Source organism: Pristiophorus japonicus, chromosome 10 (genome assembly GCF_044704955.1).
Source record: "Pristiophorus japonicus isolate sPriJap1 chromosome 10, sPriJap1.hap1, whole genome shotgun sequence".
Taxonomy (NCBI): Eukaryota; Metazoa; Chordata; class Chondrichthyes; family Pristiophoridae; genus Pristiophorus; species Pristiophorus japonicus.
In genome coordinates, this window is record NC_091986.1 from 93,218,736 (window position 1) to 93,244,172 (window position 25,437).

The window sequence follows — 25,437 nt, forward strand, 5'->3', positions numbered from 1 at the left end:
TTGCATTCATCACCCTTGATGGTGGACTCTGAGACATCTGTGGACATAGAGCTGCAGGTATGTGTGACCTGCCCTGTCCGTTACGATTCGAAAACAACATCACTTTGTTCACAGTACTTGTAGCAGCGCTTGTGTGCTGAGAGATTTGCTTCATATTGTCACTGCTGGCAATGAACGCCTGGGCTATCGCTATGGTCTTACTCAAGGTTGGGGTCTTTACAGTCAAAAGTTTGAGAAGTATGGTTTCGTGGCCAATGCCAAGTACGAGTCTCTGAGCATGTGCTCTAAATGTCCTTCAAATTCGCAATGTTCTGCAAGGCGTCTTAGCTCGGCGACATAACTTGCCACTTCCTGGCCTTCAGATCTTTTGTAGGTGTGGAACTGGTACCTCACCATCAGAACGCTTTCCTTTGGGTTCAAATGCTCTCGGACCAATGTGCACAAATTGTCATACGATTTCTCCGTGGGTTTCGCTGGAGTGAGCAAATTCGTCATGAGGCCATACGTTGGTGCCCCACAGATGGCGAGGAGGATTGCTGTACATTTGGCAGTGCTCTCTTCCCCATCTAGCTCATTGGCCATGAAGTATTGGTCGAGTCGCTCAACAAAAGATTCCCAATCAGCTACCTCCGAGAATTTCTCCAGGATGCCCACTTTTCTGCATCTTTGGGTTCGCTATCTGTATCTCGTCGCCAGTTGTAGTGTATGGAGAAAGAGTCAGACTGAACACTGTGAGCTCAAAGTAAAGTGTGACCTTAGTCTTTTATTGCAGGTCTCCAGAGTGCCTCTCCAACCTGTGAAGCACTCTTAAATACCTGTGCTCCTAAGGGATTATGAGATCTCTTGGGACTCCGGAGAATGAGCCCTCTGGTGGCTGTACAGAGTATATACAAGTCCAGATACATAACAGTATGTTTACCATCGTTATGCACCATAAGCACCTGACAGCAATCCTCTACCCAAAATCCCTAGTTCCAACATTAGCTGCAGCCCGAATGCAGAGATGGGCTTTGATTTTGTCAGCATATAAATATGATATTGAATACAAACGATCAGCTGGTCACAGTAATGCTGATGCTATGTCTAGATTGCCTTCCCCATCACAAGTTACACCCAACAGGGAAGAAGTGTTCTATTTTTCATACATTAATCAACTGCCAGTCACAGCTGAGGAGGTTGGTAGAGCAACCAAACGTGACCCAGTTATGTCAAAGGTATATGATTATATTGCAAATGGATGGCCAAACTGGGTAACAGACAAAGATCCATTCTTCATTCGTAGGAATGAATTATCAGTCGATAAAGATTGTATCATGTGGGGTGCAAGAGTGGTTATTCCAAATAAATTCAAGTCCAAATTATTCAGAGACCTCCATGACCAGCACCTGGGAATGTGCTTGACCAAGAGTTTTGCACGCAGTTACTTATAGTGGCCAGGTCTTGATAAAGACATCGAGTACATCTTCAGTCAGTGTACGACATGTCAATCGGTAAGCAAGCAATCACCATCAATACCATTACACCATGGAAATGGCCTCCCAGGGTGTGGCAAAGGCTACATATAGATTTTGCTGAGCTAGAAGGACAATAATTGTTAATTGTGATTGATAGCCATTCGAAATGGGTCCAGGTGTTTCCAATGTGGAAAATAACAACAAATAAAATATTAGACATTTTACAAAGTTTATTTTCTTCATTTGGCCTCCCAGAATAAATTGGTTCTGATAATGGACCACAATTTCATTCAGCAGAATTTGCACAGTTCACGAGCAAAAATGGTATGAAACATACCAAGGTTTCACCGTAACACCCTGCTTCGAATGGTGCAGCAGAGTGTCCTGTACAAATTGTAAAATGTGCCCTCATCAAACAGATGTTGGATCCAAATTCAAAGAAACAACAGTTGTCATTGGACCACAAATTGGCTAATTTTCTAATTATGTATCATAATACTCCCCACAATACTGGTAGAACACCAGCAGAGTTGTTTTTCAAATGACCGCCACGAACCAGATTCTCGTTGTTAAAACCAAACTTGGCACATTCCGTAGATGAGACACAATTAAGACAGAAAGAGAATCATGATAGAGGTAGAGTAAAAAAGAGAGAAGTGTGAAATTAAACCAGAAGATGAGAGTGAAGGACCATCACCATAAATGGTTAAAGTGGTTACCAGGAAGAATGGTGAAGATATGTGGTCCTCGCACATATTTGGTCAAAATGTTTGATCATGGACAGGTTAGGTTTGTTCACATTGATCATATTTTACCAACAGATGTGGAAGTAGTTGAAGGTGGGAATGATTCAATTATTTCTGACTCATCAGATAGTTTTGATACACCAGTAGCATATCCTACATCCAATATACTGGAAACAAATCTAAGAGAAAGTCAGAATTTAAGTCTGAGTCCGAGTCAGGCAGACAAACAGTCTGAAGTTAGAGAGAGTTCAAATCGAAATCAAGGAGATCCCGTGGAGGAAACTTTCCTCAGGATCAGCCTCGAATGAGTTTAAATTCGACATCAGGTTTGGAAGGTTCTGTTCGAGAGCGAAGGTATCCTCTTCGAAACAGAAAACAAGTGGTTAAGCTTGTTTTGTAAATATGGCAAAATAAGTCCATATCTTTTGTTATATATAACCATGCAAATTATGCATGATGATTGTTTGTTATAATAACTTCTTCATTAAGGAGGGAAAAGGGTAATGTCTGTTGCTCCACACTGTGGAAACCTGTATTATAAATAGCACTGGCTGCAGTAACAAAGAGACCAGGTCACCTGACAAGGTGACTTCTGGAAGCTTCTGCCATCTTAAAGGCTGTGTGTGCTGTGTGCTCTCTGGAAATATCACAGAGACATGACTGCACAGAGGTAGAGGGCTACACCCAGGTTTTCCAATGACTCCCTCCATATGCTTGTGTAGAGAGTCATAGCATGCAGTGAGGTCCTCTTCCCTTCAAATGGGTTCCGGCAACAAAAAGCACCTGTTTCCAAATAGCAGAGGAGGTGAACAGCAGGGATTTGTTCAGGAGGACCTGGGTGCAGTGGCGGAAACGTTTCAATGATCTTACTAGAGCACGAAATCTGAGTACAAAGCTACACTCAACTTCATCCTGCTGTATCTCTCATCACATTTCCAGCACTCTGCCTTCCCAACCCGACTCCTGCATATCCTTACTCACACCAACATCACTTGCACATCCACCAATCGTGCTCGCTATCTACATTATCACATCTGCATCTTAGTAGCTACTCCTCACACTCACCCTCATCCCTAATGCGATCATTCCAACTAACAACACGCAAGGCGACTATTTGGCAATGCCACCCCACTCTATCATAGTCTGCCTCTAAAGATGTAACCCATCCATTCCTTACACTCATTCCATCACTCTCACTCAACCCCTTATTTCCCTCCTTGCAGGACAAGATAACCCACAATAAGTGGGAGAAGGAGAGAACTGGAGGTGGCCCTCCATCATTTGCCATCCTCACAAATGCAGAGGAGTCTGCTTTGAAAGTACCGCGAGTCGCCAAGCAGCTGGAAGTGGGTGATGGAGAGAAGGGGACATCTCAGCAACCTGTTGACAGAATTACATATCATACAGCTACATGGTATGCATCAATCACTCATATGTGGACTGATGTCATCAGTCACTGAATGGTCATTATGTGCATAATTGTATCTGTACCAATTCTTCATATGAAATATCTAACTCATCTCTTTACTTGCCCACAGGTCCATCAAGTGCCTCGCCCCCACTGTCCAGGAGGCAGGGGAAGACTCCTCAGAGGACCCTCCAGCCCCTGAGGATGCAGCATCACCAGACATAAGCTCACACACCACACACACAGAGACGCACATCTCAGTAAGTCCCACTTGAGATAGAGTAGTGTTGTCACCTGGTGTGTCACAAGTCACGTGAGCAAAAGGAGATGGTGGAGACTTCTCGCCAGTGAGCGCAGGTTGCTTCCAGCTCTGTTCAACTGCATGCAGAAGCTGAGCCTGTGGGGGCCATCCAGAAAGAGGGTGATCCTGGAGGTACAGAAAGAAGTGCAGAGGGCTCAGACAGGTATTGCGATCATGATGTCTGCAAATGTTCAGAGAATGGAGGAGTCCATCGCCAACATGAGAATAGTGGAGTCCATCGCACCACCATGTCGCAGGTGATGAAGACTGAAGGCCCTTCCATGGATAGGTTGGCCACCTGCATGGAGCAGCGAATACGTCACTCAGAGGAAAACATGGTCTCTATGGAGAATAGATGGCTATCTATGGAGCATAGATGGCAGAGGCTCATAGACCTCTTGTTTAGGAAAGATGTCAACGTAGATGTGGGTCATCATGACCCCACTAATGTGCAGCAAGGTGCTCTCCAGCTCCTTGCTCGCAGGGAAGTGCATGTGGCTCATAAGAGGAATGCAGTGAGAGAAGACATGTCAGTGATGACTCTTCTCAAACTGCTCACACCTCTGCCCTGTTGCCACCCCCTCAGTCAGAGCCTCAGGTGCTTCCTCCGACAGCAATGGCCGAGTCTTTCCCTGCACAGTCGCAGGAGGAGCAGTCTTTGGCGGGGCCAACACATGCTTCAAATCCCAGAGGACGTCTGCCAAGAGTGTCTAAGCAGTCGCAGCAGGAAAGTGAGCAGGCTGCCTCTACCTCTGCTGAAGCCAGAGGGGTAGCACTTCATAAAAGCATGTGTAAGAGAAAGATGACACATAAGTAGATTCACAAGGGTAGCCATTTGGGTGTTTTATTCAATGTTAATATCAAATTTCCATTAATGTGAACTCAACCATAAAAATCTTTATTTCCACCACTTTCCAGAAAAATTTGGATGCACCTTTGGAAGTGGCTTAGTGAGTTGTAGTGAATGATGAGACATAACAGTACCACCAGCAATGGTGGTCAATGTGAAAGGAATGGCTTGGTCATTGTAGCGATCCTTTATGGTGTTGCTGTGTGGTAGTGGGAACCTGGCTGTGCATGTGGCAGTCATTTGGGTGTTCAGCGTAAAGTTAATTAAATCTGGCCATGATGAGCCCATCCCTGGCCTCACGGGCAGCAATGTGCTCGGGTGCTGGTGGGATCTGGACCGCAGGTTCCTCCATCATCATCTAGCTGATGCTCCTCATGCTCCTGCTCCTCTGAAGAGGCTGTGCACTCAGTGCCTTGCTCTTCAAGCAGCACTAATGCTTGCTGCTGCGCTGTGTTGTGCAGAGGCTGCAGACCATGATGATTCTGGAGATCCTGACTGGTGCATACTGAAATGCTCCTCCAGATCTGTCAAGGCATCTGAAGTGCATTTCGAGCATGTCTATTGTCTGCTCCATGATTCATCTGGTGGAAATGTGGCTTTCATTTATTCTCTCCTGGGCCTCAGTACTTGGCCTCCTCAAGGATGTTATGAGCCATGTCTTCAGTGGATCGCCCTTGTCTCCAAGCAGCCAGCCAGAAAATCTGTTTGGAGGAGTGAAGAGCTGAAGGAGGGTGGAGTGGTGAAGGCTGGAAGAGTTATTGCAGCTACCAGTGAATGCACAATGATCTTTCTATAGTTTCAGACCAACTACACTTTGAGGGAATAGAAACCCTCGCAGTTGTCAAAGACTCCTGGGTTATGATGAGATGCCCTGATGGTTACATGTGTGCAGTTGATGACCTCCTGCACCTGTGGAATGCCAGCCAGAGTTGCAAAGCCAAACGCCCGCTCAGTAATACTGGCTTCATCAGTGGCAAAGATGCCTGGAAGGAGCCTGAGGCACAGAAGGTGAGGGTGCTGGTGACTTTGACAGCTACTGGTAAGTAGTGTCCACCCGCTCCTCTAGGCTGCAGGTGTTTCTCCAGCAATGTGCAAATGTCTGCAACAACCTGGCATAATAGCATGAGCCTCCTTTGGCACTGCTGCTCAGTCATGTTTAAGAAGCTTATCCTCTGCCTGTAGACCCTGTGTTGGGGAAATCACCTCTGGCACAGTGCAGCACTGCGCTGATGCCCTGTGCAGCATCAAGTGGTTGAGGAGAAGGTTTGTGGTGTTGTTGTTGGTACTGCTGGTGTGCCTGGTGCTGCTGGTTTTGGGGCTTATTGTGATCCAATTCTGAGGACCAAGGTGAAACAGTATAAACAGCACCCATGCTGATGGAATAGATGACAGGTCAAGTAAAGATGAGAGAAGCATTTTGTCAATGGAGTGATTGGTTCTACCAATGAGATGAAACTGGATGGCGACTTTGTTAGAAACACTTGTAGCCTGTAGAAAGCTCAATCTGTGCTGGGAATGCAGTCAGCAACAGCTTCTGCCTGAGGAAAGTGATCAGCTGTCAGGTGTGAGCTTTTATAGTATGTTTCTTGCTGTCAACTAATCAACTGGAGCAATGGCCACTCAACTCCTGCCTCAGGTTGGCAGACGTGATTCCCGAGCTGTGTGAATTCGTGGTCATTCAGGGAAATTTGAAAATTAGGCTAAAAATAAAACACTAAGAGTCTGACAACATGCCGATAATGATTTGAATTGGGTCGCCTGCTTCTGCTGTTCAGGTCGCTGCCGTGCACACCCGAGGGAAAGGCGCGTGGATGCAGTATGACGGAAGGTTCCCAAACCGTTCCAATTTATTTTAAATTTCCCACCTGACCCACCTCCTATTGTGCCTGCACGGACCCCAGAAAATTCTGGCCAATGTGTTTCCAATTTCCCAGTACACATTCAAGTCTGTGACCAGATCAGATGGTTTGGATCCATATCTTATCCTCTGCTGCAACTTGTGAGATTGAGATCCAAAATCTATAGCAGGGTTACAGGGATATTTCTATATGCTACACTACCACTTCACCACCACTACCAAAAAGAAAGAGAAAGCAGGAACAACTTGTACAAAAATAGTGGACCTTCTAAGATCCTGACAGGCAATGAATTACTTTTTTTGAGGTGCAGTTACTGTTGTAATTTAGGGACATTTGCCAACAATGTCCTGCAAATAGCATTGAGTTAAATGACCAGATCATCTGTTCTGGTAGTGTTGGTTGAGCCTTGAATGATGGTCAGGAACTTCTGCTCTTCTTCCAATGAAGCTTATTCGACCGTCTGAGAGGGCAAAAGGTGTAAAGTCTTGACCCTGCAGTACAGACCTACACGAGGCACATGCTGAAGTCAAGGTCACTCTGGACCTGCACCTTTATTTCACAGCTCTCGAGTGCCACACTTGCCTGAGACCTGCCTTTATATACCTGTGTGGAACAGGTATGCAGTGTCTCCTGCAAGTGCACCTCTGGTGATAAAGTATGCTTGTGGTTACAGGTCATATCTAGTTACAGTCATGTATAGCATGGTAAGATACAGTTATATACTGTAGTGTGAGATACATGATATCACCCTCCCCCAAGGTCTTATTGTCTTTATAGATTCAGTCTCTCAGGTGGTCTACGCTCTCGCGTGGAGCGTCTTAGTTGTGGTTCAGTTGTTTGCCTCGGTACCTGTTTTTCTTTCGGTGTGATTGCTGGTATCTCGCCTGGGCTGTCTGTTTCATTCAGTATGATTGCTGGTATCTTGCCTGGGCTGTCTGTTGAGACTGCCCTTTCCTCAGATTGTTCCCTCTGTCTGTTCACCAGGTGTGGTGTGAGTTCCACATTGTAGTCTGCCTCTGGTTCTGCAATGTTGTTGGTGAATCTACTTTTTACTTGGTCTACATGCCTCCGTCAGGTTTGGCCATTGTCCATTTGTACAACCAGTAGCCTGTTTCCTTCCTTGCCTGTTACTGTCCCTGCAAGCCATTTGGGACCCCTGCCATAATTTCGCACAAACACTTTGTCCCCTATCTCATTCCACCTCCCCCTCGAATTTCGGTCATGGTACTCAGTTAGCTTCCGGCGCTTTGCCTCAACAATTTCATGCATGTCTGGGAGGATTAACGAGAGCCTAGTCTTTAAGGTCCATTTCATCAAAAGTTGCGCGGGGGGAACCCCAGTCAACAAATGCGAACGAGATCTGTATGGCAGCAGCAGTCGTGACAGGCGGTTCTGCAGCGTGGGACCTTGGATTTTTAGCATGCCTTGTTTAACGATTTGCACTGCTCACTCTGCCTGGCCATTGGAGGCCAGCTTGAACAGTGCCGCCTTAACGTGATTTATGCCGTGGTCAACTATAAAATCTTGAAATTCTGCGCTGGTGAAGCACGGACCATTATCACTGACCAATATGTCAGGAATTCCGTGCTTTACAAACATGGTTCTAAGGCTCTCCACAGAGGTGGAGGTGGTGCTCGAGTTTAAAATGGTGCACTCGATCCACTTTGAAAATGCATCGACGACTACGAGGAACATTTTGCCCATGAATGGGCCCGCATAGTATACATGCACCCCGCGACCACAGTTTGGTGGGCCAGGGCCAAGGACTTAGGGGGGCCTCCCTGGGGGCATTACTGAGTTGGGCACAAATGGTGCAACGCCGAACACAGAGCTCCAAGTCCGCGTCAATGCCAGGCCACCAGACGTGGGATCTGGCTATGACCTTCATTAGGACGATCCCCGGGTGCTCGCAGTGGAGCTCCCGGACAAACGCCTCTCTGCCTCGCAAGGGCATAACTACTCGGCTACCCCTCATCAGGCAATCTGCCTGTAGTGAGAGTTCATGCGTGCGCCCATGGAAGGGTTTGACCTCCTCGGGGCAGGCATCACGAGCCTCTGCCCAGTCACCAGTTAAAACACATCTTTTGACTAAGGATAATGTGGGGTCACTGGTCGTCCAGACTCTGATTTGGCGTGGAGTCATGGGCGAACCAGTGGATTCAAAGGCATTGATTGCCATGACTATCTCACAGTCCTGTTCGTTGGACCCTTCCGTGGTCGCCACGGGTAGCCTGCTAAGCATATCAGCACAGTTGTCTGTGCCTGGTCTGTGCCTTATTGTGTAGTCGTAAGACACCAGCATGAGTGCCCACCGCACGCGCCGAGGCATTGGCGTTTATTGCCTTGCACTCGGATAACAGGGACGTGAGGGGTTTGTGGTCAGTTTCTAATGCGAACTTGGCCCCGAAAAGGTATTGGTGCATCTTTTTGACATTGTACACGCACGCGAGCACCTCCTTCTCAACCATACCGTACCCGTGCTCCGCCCGCGAAAGTGACCTGGAGGCATAAGCAATGGGTTGTAATTTACCCGCATCATTGACATGCTGTAAAACGCATCCGACCCCATATGCTGACGCATCACATGTAAGAACTAGCTTTTTACCTGGGTTAAAAGAGGCTAAAACAGTGTTGGTACATAGAAGGTTGCGTGCCTTATTGAAGGCGCGTTCTTGGGCGTCCCCCCAAAACCAATCACACCCCTTTCTGAGCAGCACGTGGAGAGGCTCCAGCAGTGTGCTTAAGTTCTGCATAAAGTTACCAAAGTAATTGAGTAGCCTGAGAAAGGCGCGCAGTTCCGAGACATTCCGGGGCCTGGGTGCCAGACGAATTGCTTCGGTTTTGGATTCTGTTGGGCGGATTCCATCAGCGGCAATCCTTCTGCCCAAAAATTCAACCTCGGGCGCGAGAAACAGATATTTGAATTTCTTAAATCTTAGGCCTACCAGATCCAATCGACTTAGTACTTCCTCCAAATTGCGGAGATGGGAGTCAGTGTCCCTGCCCGTGATGAGTATGTCATCTTGAAACACAACCGTCCCCAGGATGGACTTGAGCAGACTCTCCACGTTGCGCTGGAATATAGCAGCTGCCGACCTGATGCCGAATAGGCATACATTGTACATAAAAAGGCCTTGATGTGTATTGATGGTGGTGAAAAGCTTAGACTCTTCGGTCAGTTCTTGCGTCGTATACGCAGATGTGAGATCTAGTTTCGAGAAAAGTTTTCCTCCAGCCAATGTGGCAAATACGTCCTCCACTCTGGGCAGCAGGTATTGGTCCTGTAGGGAGACTCTGTTTATGGTTGACTTGTAATCCCCACAGATTCGCACGGATCCATCAGGCTTCATGACGGGGACGATGGGGCTTGCCCTGTCATTGAATTCCACAGGAGAAATTATGCCTTCCCACAGAAGCCGGTCCAGTTCGTTTTCAATCTTTTCCCTCATCACACAAGGCACAGCTCTAGCCTTGTGATGTACCGGTCTGACATTCTGTGTGATGTAGATTCTAACTTTGAACGTGCCCACACCTGGCTGAAAGAGATGTTCAAAACAGCTTAGAACTGTTGAGCAGAAGGTCCGTTCCTCTGACGACATGGCGTGAACATCATCCCATTTCCAATTAAGTTCTGCTAGCCAGCTTCTCCCCAACAGGGCTGGGAGATCCCCGGGGACAATCCACAGGGAAAGTCGATTCACCATCCCTTTGTGTGTGACTGAGAGCATGGCGCTGCCAAGGACTGAGACGATTTCTTTGGTATAGTTCCTTAGTTTGGTGTCGATCCTTGTGAGTTTTGGTCTGTTGCTTTTGTGCGGTCACAGCTGTTCAAATTGTTGGACGCTCATGAGAGATTGACTAGCTCCCATGTTCAGTTCCATGTTGACGGGTATCCCGTTGGAATAGGACCCTCATCATTATTGGAGGTGTCTTATTGTAAGAACAGTGGACATTGATCGTGTTGACCTGCTGTACCTCGGTGTCCCGGACACTGTCCCCACCGTCTTCTGGTCCGCTTTCCGACCCTTCCGATTCATATACCAGCCGAGCTGCTGTTTTTCTGCACATGCGAGCCAGATGCCCTGTATAGTTGCAGTTTCTGCAAACAGCATGCTGAAATCGACACCCCCTTGTTGAGTGCCTTCCCCCACATCTCCAGCACAGACCGCTTCCATTGTTTCCGAAGGGTGAGCTGCGTCTGGCTGATCTCTCTTGAGCTTCTCTCAGTCTGTAATTGATTGCTCACATTGTGGGTTGATGAGGTGTGAACGGCCGTTCATGTGGCCCTTGATGGCTTCTGGCGCCACTGCCTGCTGTTGAAGGCCTGCTCTCCTGCCTTTTTCTGTGTGTGGGGATAGCAGCTTGTTTCATGCTGTGAACCCCTTGTTCCGATGTTTCGTTAGTTGTTGTATCCGCAGTGTAAATCAGCCTCGTTTCTTCTTCTCCTGCCAAGAATGTCTGTGTGACCAGTGCTGCTGCCTCTAGGTCAAGTTCTTGGTCTCTACAACCTTTCGGAATATGCCTGCGTGGCCTATTCCTTCAATAAAAAAGTCTCTCAGTACTTCTCTCCTTAGTTCATCGGAGAACTCACATAAACTAGCCAGTCTCCGAAGTTCCACCACAAAGTTGGGTATGCTCTGGCCCACACAGCGTCTGTAATTGTAGAACCTGTGTCTGGCCATGTGTAGACTGCTCGCTGGCTTCAGGTGGTCTCTCACCAGTGTGCTCAACTTCTCAAACGACTTTCTTGCTGGTTTCTCGGGTGCCAGCAGGTCCTTCATTAAGGCGTATGTTTTCGAGCCACAGTTGGTCAAGAGATGGGCTCTTCTCTTGTCTGCCTTATCGTCGCTCAACCAGTCTTTGGTTACAAAGCTTTGCTGGAGCCTTTCTATAAAATCCTCCCAATTGTCTCCAGCATTGTATTTCTCATCTGAGCCGTTGGTAGCCATTCTGTGGATTCTGTGATCCCGTACCTCGTCGCCACTGTAAAGTCCTGACCCTGCAGTACAGACTTACACGAGGCACATGCTGAAGTCTGGACCTGCACCATTATTTCCCAGCTCTCGAGTGCTGCACTTGCCTGAGACCTGCCTTTATATACCTGTGTGGAACAGGTATGCAGTGTCTCCTGCAAGTGCACCCCTGGTGGTAAAGTACGCTTGTGGTTACAGGCCATGTATAGCTTGGTAAGATACAGTTATATACAGTATTGTGAGATACATGACAAAAGGGACCTTGATTTAATGTCTCATCCAAAAGACTACACCTCCAACAGTGAGGCACTCCTTCAGAACTGGGGCTTGAACCCTTACATTTCTGAATCAAGGGCCAGAGTGCTACCACTGAACCACGGCTGTTAGCTGGTCAAAATGAAAACTTTCCTGAGCTGTACATATTTGAAAGTGATGGTCAGACATACTGTGATGCCTTGATCTGCTTTTTTCTAGTAGGAGGTGGGCCAAATGGCATTGAGACATCATTGATACATGCTGTCAGATTGTAGACCTGACATGTAGCCCAACTTCCCACTGCATCATTTACATTCATTTCGGTAATCAATGTGACCACTCTGGGGGCATTGTCAACTCCCTCTGCCTGTAGCAACTGGAAAATTCAGAATGCCATCTGTGTCAAAAGTTTAGGATCTGAAAATTTACTATATTGTGTATAGATTGAATTGCCCGCGTAAAGTATATTCAACTGGTAATCGGCTTGTTTTCATTCCTGTAATCACCATTTGAACCTGGACCACGACAAATGTGTGATGTAACTTCCCTGAGACTTATTGATGGGAGGCAGTAGTCTCAGTATCATCACTATAAATGTGTTGGTCTGTAAATTTAGAATCAGTTTCAATAGCAACATAATGGGGCTAAAATTCCAGCCACGCTAGGTCCATACGGAATACACATGGACCCGGCAAGGCCCTGCCAAAGCCGGTTTTTGGCGCGCAATGTGCATGCGCCGGAAACTGCTTTTCTGATCTGTCAAGTTTGGCCTGAGAGACTCTCCTCATCCCCGCAGCCAGGAAATTTCTGCGGGTGAGATTGGGCTATTTATCCAACTCTTGTCCAGCGAGTGTCCTTAAAACTCTTGCGCCTGGTAAAAGCAGACGCATAGCCTACTGTTACCAGCGTAAGAGTTTTAAAGCACATAAAAATAAAAATTGAACACAAATGCTTATGTTAAAAACCCTGTTTAATAAGGTACGTTTATGTTAAATCCTATTAAAACACTAAAATAAATTCCAAAAAATATATTTTTTCTAAAACATTTAATGAAATTTAATTTCAATCAATTTTAATTATGTAAGGTGTGTTTTTTTATTTTTTATGTTGTGTTTAGTGTGTTTGTTTTTTTTTCTCATTAATAGCAATGCGAATTCGTAGATACGGAGCTCTCATTGCTATTAATGAGAATACTGTCGCTGATTGTTTGGGCAGTTGCATGTGACTGCACCTTCTGTGTGCAAACCTCGAGGACAGGAGCGCGCTCTGAAGCGCGGGAAGAGAAGGCCTCCCCACCGCAATCACAGGTGCCTCCGGGACCACTGGGTAATTTCGTTAAAGATTCTCGGGTCGGAGGCGTTCATCCGAAGGAAGCCTCCGACCGGAATTTCAGGCCCATTAATTGACAAAAGAACTAAGATATCATGCATATAAATAATGAAACGTTTTGCTTAATAATGTTTAGTTTAAACAGGTTTGAACAAAATACTTTAACATTGTTTTTCTAGGAATCAACTTGTTCCTTGTTGCTGCCCATGAGTTTGGACATTCTCTGGGTCTCGATCACTCTGACGATGAAAATGCTTTGATGTTTCCCTTCTATACATATGTGGAAACAGATGGGTATACTCTTCCAAATGATGATGTTCAAGGAATCCAGTTTTTATACGGTACACCCAAAACTTGTGCATCCCCACCTCCCTTTGCCCCACCAAAGCCTTTTACCTGCCTTGCTTTATCCTCTGGAATTCCCTCCTTAAGACTCTCCCCCTTTCCACTTTTCTCTTCAGCTTAAAAACTGCCTCAAAACTATTGTCCACGAAGCTTTTGTCACCTCTCCTAATTCTGCCACATGGTTTGTTCCCTTCTCCCTTTTGTGACTTTTGGGATAAAATTTCCGCAGGTGTTCTATCGATCTCTTGCAAAAGTTCAGCAGATAATTGGTGGAAACTTTAGTGTAACAGCGTAAACAGTTCTTTCTGCTATTTTTCTGGGGTTTCTGCCAATTTTCCACCTAAGTTATGCAGGAGTTCTGGAGAACTCCCATGGAAATTTCAGATGTTTATTTAATTTATGTTTAATTTCTCTCTCGTACAAGCACATTTTTTATGTTAAAAGTACAATCTAAATGGAAGTTCTGCTTATCTTTTTGCAGTGCATTTCGGTCCAAGCAAGGCATGTGTACTTTGCACGTTGATTGCCAAAGTATGACAGATTAATGTGAATTATGTATTCGAGTTTCACGATATGAACATAAATTTTAAAATACACCAACTTTGCAATATGTTCAAATCAAGTGAATGAAATAAAGGTAGAATACTCCAACAAAGTTTTAAGTCCAATAGTTAATACCCATAATGATTTAATGAATTCAAAGAGGCAATAGGCCTTTCCTTCTGTGCGCCAATTAACTGTATTTACATTGTAATTATTTATCCTTTAATTCCATGATATTATAATCATATTTCTTTAAATTCAGGACCCGCAGTTGTGACAACACAAGCAACAAGCCAGCCTTCAACACAAGCAACAAGCCAGCCTCCAACACAAGCAACAAGCCAGCCCCCAACACAAGCATCAAGCCAGCCTCCAACACAAGCAACAAGCCAGCCCACAACACAAGCACCAAGCCAGCCTCCAACAAAGGAACCATCAACCTGTGACCCAAACCTCTTCGCAGATGCTGCCTTTAAAATAAGAAGAAGTATTTTTTTTTTTAAGAATGGGTAAATAATGTACTTTTTAAATCTTATGTTAGTTTTCAATTATTTCTGCTTTGCACAACTCAATTAAAATAAAATTCAGATGTTGGCAGAGAACGTTACCCCTACACTTTCTTGCTGAGATGGCCAATAGTCAGACTCTATGGGAGGGGGAGCAGAAGCTCCTGCTGTTCCTGGGTCCACCAAGAGTTAGATATTTCCTGGTCCAGTGTGTGTGTGGTCGCCAGCTGTCCCTTTAAGGGCCACAAGTTAGACCGCTCACTGCCCGATACAAATGGACAGAGTGTGCGCAGTGTATGCTCCACACATTTGTACCTCGAAATTGCAAGTGGCGATCTATCTACATCATAGGACCCCGATTTGCATAATTTTAATTTAATTATTACCAGGCTGATTCAGGTGGTGCTTGGGCTGCCCTTGCGAAGGACCAGGCAGTGGGCAGGATCGGAGATGGAATGGGACATGAAGTGCAGTGGACTGACTTCAGGGCTGCTATCTTCCCCTTTCATCCCTTGATCATAAAATCAGCCATAGAGTGCAAATAACATGCCTGACATTCATTTTACGCCGTGTAAAACTGAAAAGATTACAAGCAACTGGTAACAAGCTAAAAGAAAAAGTGCAATTTATTGATTTTACTTCAGATTGCTCGCAGTTTAAAGTTTTCTTTTTATGTATAATATCTTCACTACGACTGAGCTTTCTTTAAATGAGGCTATTAATAATTTAATCAGTTTTTGTTATGTGCAATAGGGTCATTTATATAGGGGAAAGATTTCTATGTGTAGCAACATCATAAATAACTGGCGCAAAATACCGCAGAAACTTGATTTGCACTGGACGTAATTTGCGTTTGAAATTCTTTGATCCTTCGCGCTAGCTTGGCCAATTTCAGGCAATTTTCTCGAAATAAAACAGCCCAACATAGTGGAAACTCCAGACCACGATGTTTACAACTTTGCTACATATAGCAACCACAGCAACTCCTCCCCCATAAAGACAAATTAAAGAATATTGAGGTTATTTCTGAGTATATACTGATGGTTGATGAGGTTTCCAGCCATAAACACGTGTAGAAAATGATCCCCTCAAGTTCTGCACCAGGATAACCAGTGATGCAATTTTGTTCATTGTTATATAGGTACTATACGAGTACACAGTCTTCAGAGGTAATCCCAGTTGAAGCCACTTGGCCAAGTCTCCAATCAAATATTGATGCTGCCTATGCAAGAGGAAGAAACCTGTATTTTTTTATTGGTTAGATATTGCCTATTTTTTTATTCGTAGTAATAAATCTATTGCTATGTTAGTAATACTGTATTGTCTGTGATACATAAAAGTCATGCACTAACTGTAGTTGATGTGGATATTTCTCTATAATTTATTTCAAATCAAGCATAATGCCTGGACAAATCCTGCTGGAGTATACACCATTATTGAAAGTTTTTCCTTCACCGTTCAGCTTGAATATAATTTGTGCTGTAACTTGTTGGAACTGAGAGCTGATAATGGTACGGCGAGGACAACAGGGCATCTGGGACCTTAGAAATTTTTTAAATTGAAAATTTCACTAAGAAGAATTTACTACATGCAGAAATGAGACTCAACAGTATATATTGTTCTCCTTCTTCAGCTGGAGAGATTGATTGGCATTGTATTAACAACGATCACGTTGTTAAAAGGGTATTTACGCTGTTAATTATGAGCCATAACTTTCTGCGGCGAGTTTAATGGGCAATTAACGTGCAAATCCAGCAACTTCTTAAAAATAATGATGAGGCCATGGGCGAGATGCCTTTTGTGCGAAGCATGAATTGAGCAACAATTTTTGGAGAACTCACAACGTATCTCTTAATCCTCTGAACTTGCTGGCTGATTTGTGTATTAATGACAGCATGCGTCGTGAAATCACCGTTATTTTTCCAGGACGATTTAGGCCATAGTGTTTACTCTTTCCGATTCAAATTTTTTTAGTAAAAGCTATCGGATAATTCACATTTTTAAACACAAACGGGGAGAATTTGGCCTGGTTTGCGCCTCCGATTAGCAACTCCGGGGGAATAAGGGATTACCATTGGGTGCGGCGAATTCACCGACGTCGTGAACTTCCCTGGCGATTTTGTGCTGGTGCTAACACTTACCACCTCGCTCTGTAGCGCTCCGTAGATCGTAACGTCATCTGATGTGCAGCTCCCCATTACCGCTCAGGATGCGATATTCGCTTCCGCCCCCTGCAGCATCGGCGGGTGTCAAGAACAGCAGCCGCAGGAGGCATTATCACCTAGGGTGGCCACTTGGGGAGTGCTACTTAAATGTAGTGGTGGTCAGGTAGGGCAACATTTATTAACCTTGCGATTCGTCAGCCCTCCAATATCTTAGGGGCTGTTATGCAACTAGCGCAAGTCCCGTAGCTCCATAGACACATGATGCAGATTGCCCCTTCCATTAAACGAGGGAAGGAGCCTCCAAAGATGGCAGCGCTGCACTAAACATTGTGCAGCGCTGTGCCCTACCACCCCTCTCACTCCCTTTAGCGCTCCAAGGGAAGTGATAGGGTTTGATTTAGCACTCCACTTCCTCTTGGAGCGCTAAAGCGGAAGTTATCGCCCCAAACAGGTCGCTACACAATTTCTAGCCCTAAATTCCCACTTTGCTGTATTATCTACGTTGCTTAATTCAAATTTTTGGATAATTAATTTTTTAGCATACAAAATGACGTAGACAAAGGAGTAAACTGTTGCAAAAAAAAAAGTCTTCAGACCTTAGTACTTGCAATATTATCATGATTGTTCTTCCAGTAATGATTTTCATATTATTAGAGAATGCTCCTCTTCATTTTTGTTAATAATATGAGTTATTCCAAATATTGTTAGCACAATGGAAGTCTATGTTTGTGTGCCATCACTGGAGGCCAATCCATTTGCAACTGTATTCCAATTATACACAATATTATATAGGTCTGTTTAATGTAAAACTGAGTGTCAGATTGGCCAATCATTTTGCGATTATTTTTAAAATAAAATGCTCTTCACCTTGCAGGATCTCAATACTGGAATTTCCGTGGGACTGTTCTGAAACCAGGGTACCCAAAGCCCATCACTGACCTTGGTTTTCCAAGCAATGTTACTCAAATAGATGCCGCAATGCTTATTAGGCGTGGAAGGATCATTTTCTTCGTGGGAGATCAACTATGGTTGTATGTGGTTTCATAACTTTTTCCACCTTTTTATATCTTCGACCGACTTTCAGATGCTTTTGTTTTGTTTTCCCGGAGATCATAACATACTGTACCATGTACTTTCTTATTTAGTTATAATCAACGTAGAAATCAAATGTTGTCAAGATCAAAAAGCGAGATCTTTCCAGAAATTTCCAATAACGTGGATGCAGCTTTTGCAACTAGAAGTAAGTGTGCACTTGGTAGAGAAAGGTAATGTATAGTTTAATACAGCAGTAAAATTTAAACAATAAAATCAGTGTGGAAATGTGAGCAGTAATCAAAGTGAAAAGACAGACAGGCCAAGATTTTACTTACCGAGGTGGGCTAAGTGTGGCCGAGGTAATTGGTGGGCTGCGAACCTTCTCCTATTGAGCTCTGTTGATCTGCTTTTATGTTGATGAGGCTTGTTAAGCCCGCCCTGATGATGTTATTTGATGCGCATCATCAGACAGTTTCCTTAAAGGGTCCAAAATTTTTTGTCAAACACGATTTCCCTTTCATAAAACCATGTTGACTCTGCTTGACTGTATTATGCTTTTCCAAATGTCCTGCTATTGCTTCCTTAATAATGGACTCCAGCATTTTCCCAATGACAGATATTAGGCTGACTGGTCGATAGTTTCTTGCTTTCTGGCTACCTCCTTTTTTAAATAAGGATGTCACATTTGTGGTTTTGCAATCTGCTGGGACCTCACCAGAATCCAGAGAATTTTGGTAGATTACAACCAATGCATCCTCTATCTCTGCAGCCACTACTTTTAAGACCCAAGGATACAAGCCATCAGGTCCAGGGGACTTGTCCACCTTTAGTCCCATTATTTTACAGAGTACTTTTTCATTAGTGATAGTGATTGTTTAAAGTTCCTCCCTCCGTTATAGCCCCTTGATTATCCATTATTGGGATGTTATTAGTTTCTTCTACCATGAAGACCGATACAAAATATTTGTTCAAAATCTCTGCCATTTCCTATTTTCCATTATTAATTCCCCAAGCTCATCCTCTAAGGGACCAACATTTACTTTAGCTGCTCTCTTCCTTTTTATATACCTGTAGAAACTCTTACTGTCTGTTTTTATATTTCTTGCTTCTTTCCTTCCCATATCTATCTTCCCTCTCTGTTATTTTTTTCGTCATCCTTTGCTGGTTTTTGAAAGTTTCCCAATCTTCTGGCCTCCCACTAATAATGAGAACGGGCAGCGAAGTGGACCTGAGTCCATGATCGGATCAGCCATGATCGTATTAAATAGCAGAGCAGGCGCGAGGGACCGTACGGCCTACTCCTGCTCCTATTTCTTATGTTCTTATGTTCTTATGTAATCTTGGCCTCTTTGTATGCCACTGTTTTCAATTTGATACCATCCTTTGCTTCCTTAATTAATTATGGATGGTTCTCCCTTCTCTTATAATCTTTCCTTCTCACAGGAATATATTTTTGTTGAGAGTTATGAAATATCTCCTTAAATGTCTGCCAATGCTTATCAACCGTCTTCTCCAAGTCCATTTTAGACAACTCTGCCTTCATACCTTTTTAATCTCCTTCATTTAGATCAGGATACTAGTTTGAGATCCAACTTTCTCATCCTCCAACTGAATTTGAAATTCAACCATACTATGATCACTTTTTCCTAGAGGATCCTTTACTCGGAGATCATCTATTAATCCTGTCTCATTACATAGTACCAGATCTAAGATAGCCCACTCCCTGGTTGATTCTGTAACATACTGTTCAAGGAAACCATCCGGATACCCTCTATGAACTCTTCCTCAAGGCTACTTTGGCCAATTTGATTTGTCCAATCAATATGAAGATTAAAATCGCCCATGATTATTGCTGATCCTTTCTTACAAGCCTCCATTATTTCTTGATTTATACTCCACGCAACAGTGTGGCTACTGTTTAGGGGCCTGTAGACTACTCCCACCAGTGACTTTTTTCCATTATTATTCCTTATCTCCAACCAAACTGATTCTGCATCTTGATCTTCTGAGCCAATATCATTCCTCACTCCTGCATTGATCTCATCCTTTAGTAACAAAGCTACCCCACCTCCTTTTCCATCCAAATTGTGAAATAGCCCATAATATTCAGTTTCCAGACTTGATCACCTTGCAACCATGTCTCTGTAATTGCTACTAGATCATACCCATTTATATCTATTTTTGCCATCAACTCATCGATCTTGTTACGAATGCTGTGTGCATTCAGATAAAGAGCTTTTTATTTTGTATTTTTACTGTTTTTCCCAGCTTTGCCGCCACTTTGATATTCTTATTTTTATACATTCTGTCCCTTCCCTGTCACATTTTGGTTATCATTTCCCCACCGCTACCCTGCTCTATTGCCTTCTCCTTGCTCTTTGACTTTAAATTTCCGTTCACCTGAACCCTCCCCCCAACTATTTAGTTTAAAGCCCTCTCTACAGCCCTAGTTATTCAATTTGCCAGGACTTGTCTCAGCATAGTTCAAGTGGAGCCCATCCCAACAGAACAGCTCCCTCTTACCCCAGTACTGGTGTCAGTGTCCCATGAACCAAAACCCATTTCTCCCACACCAGTCTTTGAGCCACGTGTTCATTTCTCTGATCCTATTTACCCTATGCAAATTTGCTTGAGGCTCAGGTAGTAATCCAGAGATTATTACTTTGTGGTTCTGCTTTTTAATTTAGCTCCTAGCTGCTCATACTCCCTCAGCAGAACCTCTTACTTTGTCCTACCTATGTCATCGGTCTGCCACGCATGCGTAATATCCCATAGTTGTGGCTACAGTGTGGCCCATACTTTCCTCAGCTCTGTGGGAGAAGGCCACTCACTGGATCTGTGACGAGAATAGAGGATCAAAAGGGAGATCAGAGAGAGGGGTTGGAGAGAGGGGTTGGTCAGAGATGGGAAAGAGAGAGGGGTTGGAGAGAGAAAGGGTGGTGGGAGAAAGAGAGAGAGAGGAGAGAGAAAGAGGTCAGAGAGAGGGGAGAGAGGTAGGATGGGTCTGGAGCGAGGGGAAAGAGAGACGAGTCAGAGAGAATGAGGGGGAGAGAGAGAGAGAGAGACATCTGCCCACGCCAGCCTCACGGCCCGTGGGGCAATTTCCCCTGCAGGGCATTAAGGGGTCGCCGCAGGGAGGTGTGGGGTTGCCGCTAACCGTGGGGCACGGCGCTGGTGGGACAGCGCCTCCCAAACCTCCAGGGCAATTTCCCGGGAGGTGGTAGTGCCCCCACCCCCGGACAAAAGCGGCTTTGTGGCCAACCTCCCAGAGGTACTGATGTGGCTATAAAAAGGAGCAATTTCACCCCCAACATCTGTAAAATGGCAACTCTGCATGTAAAATTCCCTTAGTGATGCTCTGAAGCTCAAGTCCTGGAGTGGGATTTGGACCCAATCATTGGATTGTGAAGTGTCAGTGCGACCACTGAGCCAAGACTGACACTTGCTTACAAGGATACTTTTTAGGATTTTTTGTGCAATTACTTTAGTTTTCTTTCAACATGGCTATATTGGAAAGGAGTAGTCTGTTTGGAGAGAAAATAATCTTTATCTTTCTAATCCTGAATACACATATTGCTAAGAACTGTAACATAGTTACCCCAGGACCACAACATTGTCTGTCCAACTTTTAAATTCAAGAAAATATGACGCCAAATATCCTCAAGGTTCAATTGGGCAATGAATCTGTAATTGCACTCATTGGTGTTCTCCAGCACTGACCCTGCTAAATTTTGCAGGGTTATTGGAAAAGCTACCGATTTAAAACCGAAAAGTGGGCATCCATGCCACTATAGGCACATCTTAATGTCTACCTGCCCCATCCTGTCGGGACATTTGAAGCCTGGCCACCATTGGGCAGGGAAGAGAGGAGTGGGGTGAATGCCCAGCAACCCCCAGATGCTCAATGGACTCCCTCCCTCAGCCCTCTAGTGTAAGGAAGCCAATCCAGATTTCTCAAAACAACTTACTTTGTCTTCTGGGGCATACCTTGCTTCTCTGGCCTGAGAATACCAGTGGCACCCATGCGCCATTCTATATCATCTCTCTTGGCATACCCGCATTAAGTCTTATATGAAGCCCTTCTGGGCTAGGAATGCAGGAACTCAAACATAAGGGAGGGAATTTTGAAAAGGGTCAGCAGGCATGATTGGTGGGGGTTGGGTGATGAAATGTTTTTGCTGACAGCAGGTCGGGACCCAAATGTCGGGTCTTTCAACCCTCAGCAGACCCAACACGCAATAATGGGGGAGGCAATTCATGTCATTATAATCTTGTTAACAGACATTAAGAACTATTTTGAGCTCACCTTCAGAGTTTACCAGATCATCCACAGGGTCTAAGCTGCTTGGGAATCACATCATGTAAGCAGGTCGAGAATTGTATGACCATGGAATCATCTCATTACTTGACAGCTGAAAATGTACTATAAAAGCTCCCATCTCACAGCTGTTCACTTTCCAAGCTCAGAAGCTGCTAATTACTGCATTTGAAAGACAGATTGAGCTTTATGCAAGTTGCAAATGTTTGGAGTAAACTCTCTATCCAGTGTCACCTCATTGCAACAATCTCTCACCATTGACAGATCACTTCTGTCCTCTCTACTTCACCTGCCATCTATTATATCAGCATCAGTACCCTTGAAACTATCTCATCTTGGTCCTCAGAATCCCACCATGATCAGGCCAAATACCAGGCACACCAGCAGCACCAAAAACAACACCAACCTTCTCCGCAATCAACTGATGCTGCACAGTACAGAGAGCATCAGCACCCGAGCACATGGCTGCCCGGGATGCCAGAGATGGCTTCACAATGGCCAGATTTATTTCACTTGATGCTATACACCCTGGCTGCCACTTGGTGGGTCAGGTTGGCACCACTCCACAACAACATCATAAAGTATCCCTACAATGCCCAAGCCATTCCTTTCACATTCATCACCATTGCTTGGGGTATCGTTATGTCTTACCATTCACTGCAACTCACTAAGACACTTCCAAAACGGCAATAAATTTGTCCAAGAATGCAAAGTGTTGAAAATAAGAGGTTTCAATGTTTGACACCACATTAGCAGAAACTCGATGTGAACATTTGCAAAAACACCTACAATTGTGTGTTGTTAGTTGGTGTGATTGGACAAGGATGAGGGTGGGTGTGAGGGATGGGTGGAAGAGAACATCCCTGCATGCTGTGACTCCCTGCATAAGCATATGGAGGGAGTCGTGGGCAAGCCTCACCGCTGCTATGCACCTTTGTGCAGTGCTTGTCAGTGTTTGCAGTACCTCAATGCTGTAGAACACTGACAGCACAATTGTCCAACTTAATTTGCGCATGGTCCCTTTAAGGAAACAGGATCATGATGTGTCATCAACTGACATCATCAGACCTGCTTCCTTCAATTAGCCAGCAAATGCATTGGGCGGGCTTAACAAGCCCAGTCTGGGGGAAATTATTTTGGACAACGGGTTGGAGCCAGCAGTGAGGCCGCGACCCGCCACCGATGTGGCCCAACACGGACCTGTTGAGGATTGGGGAAATCGTGGCCAGGGAGTCCCTGCCTCCTATACCAGCTTCACCCTCTTGGCATCATCGGTCTTTTAAGAGGCAGACAGAGGTTCTGCCCATTATGCAGCCAACTGGAAACTCCCATTATCAGCGGGAAGCTGGCATATGCCTCTTTTCAAGATGTTGTGCCAGAGTCCTGCCGGAGTTACAACATGAATCAGGCACACAGAAAAATGGGTCCCATGGTTTTAGCAAATAATAACTAACCTTTTTTTTGATTAACAGGGTATTTTTACCTCATAAGTGAATCTGATGTGTACATATACAAAAGGCAACGTAATCCTGTGTTCCAAACACATTTCGAAGCAGCGGGGTGGATAGATTGTGAATAAACAAATGTGCTTTGCTACCACGCCATTGTCTACTCCATTTTGTGGAGAATATTGCTTGAGAAGATGGAAATGTTATCTTAGGTGTAAGGAAAAATTGATTTTACTTAGAGCTTAATTATTAATACTTGCACAATCCAATTTCTGCATTTTTATATGAAATTGATGAATTAAGATGCTTTAATCACTCAATCTGTGGCATAATTTGCAATAAGGTAATGTTACTAGGACATTGAGAGGTCGAAATTGCCCACCGCGGGAAATGAGGCGCACCTATCGGTTTTGATGTGTTCTGGCCGCCCTATCCATGGGGTGGAAGTGGGGGCGGGGTGGATTGGCCATCAATAGCGGGCGGAATTGGGGCCGGGGCGGTGCATCCGAGGATGTCGGTCATCAGCATCATGCTGATGACCACATCGCGCTGGCGCGTCACAACATCTCTTCCCCTTCAGTTACAGGGGAGAGCCGCTGCGAACTCTGCAGCCGCTTTAGTGGCAAACACTGGGCCAGCAAGGAGGGTTTCAGCCGGGCCAGTGACCTGGCACCTAAGAGGGGGTGCCAGGCTGCCTGTTGGCGGCCCGGCCGAACCCTCAGCTATAATTGTTGGTCTGACCTGGCAGTCGGCTGACAAAAAAAATTAACATGGCGGCCGCGGCAGTGCACCCTCCCCTTTAAGGGTGGCCATCCCACCATGGCACAGAGAGTGCACCAACAGAAAAAACTGTCGGCGGCACCGGCGGCCGCTCCTGTGGGGCAATTTTGAAAAGGGGCAATTTTGCGAGGGCAATTTCACGAGGGGGTCCCCACCAGTCGGTAAGGGGTCGGCGTGTGCATGCCGCCATGGGAAAACGGATGGAGCGCTCCTGGACACCACTCCAAACCTGAGGTAGGGCAATTTCCAAAATGGCAGCCCCTCCGCGGGTAGTCGGCGGCCATTCCACAACGCCCCATGGCCACTGCTTTCAGGTGGCCAAAGACCTTTTTGGAAGGGGCAATTTCGACCCCTTAAGCTTTAAAATAACTTTTCATATTTATTGGACTACGTATATACTTAGTTGTGCAATAAATGTTTGCATGTCATTGCTTGCATAATTACATTGAAAGCAGATAAGAATATTAATGGAATTTTCGGCAAAATGTTTCTACTAATCCAATAATTCAATGCATTCATGTCACAAATCATGTTCTAATATATCCTCTTGAAAATAAATACAGAACATTAATAGAAACTGAGGTTCAATAAAAACTGCATTATCACTAAATGAAATATGAATTGTCAGTGATCTTTACCATTATAAACCACAGGAGAGAAGTTAGGAAACACTTTGTCATGCAAAGGATGGTAGAAGTGTAGAACTCTCTCCCACAAAAAGTAGTAGATACTAACTCAATTATTCACTTTAAAATCAATAGATCCTTGTTAGCCAAGGGGATTAAGGGATATGGACCAAGGTGAAATTGATTCCATCAACCTTGCAGCTGCCATCTTATACTGAGACACGAGATGTGATACCCTGCTTCTGATCCCCACATCCATTCATGTGCCAAAATAATTTCCTTCCATTTCCTTAACATAGCCTACCGCTCCATAAATCGCCATTTCTACTTCCGAAACCCTCATTCTTGTCACTTCCTGGTCCTGATAACCTCACAGAGAGGATAACTACAGCACTGGAGAAGGATTTAAATTAATAATGCTGGGAAGCGATAGATCATATTTTTAAAGATCAATTAATTTACTTTTATAAAAATGATCTTTGTAAATCTATTGACT

At 44.8% G+C, this 25,437-nt stretch overlaps 1 protein-coding gene across 1 annotated transcript in view; it reads left to right on the plus strand.

The window, feature by feature from the left end:
• LOC139274608 (uncharacterized) overlaps positions 1-25,437 on the plus strand; it is a 128,067-nt gene that overhangs the window by 26,425 nt on the left and 76,205 nt on the right. The window contains 6 exon segments of the mRNA XM_070891285.1: positions 13,355-13,516; positions 14,326-14,572; positions 15,711-15,826; positions 17,609-17,765; positions 17,880-17,974; positions 23,560-23,610. Of these exon segments, the coding sequence (XP_070747386.1) occupies positions 13,355-13,516; positions 14,326-14,572; positions 15,711-15,826; positions 17,609-17,765; positions 17,880-17,974; positions 23,560-23,610 (828 nt within the window).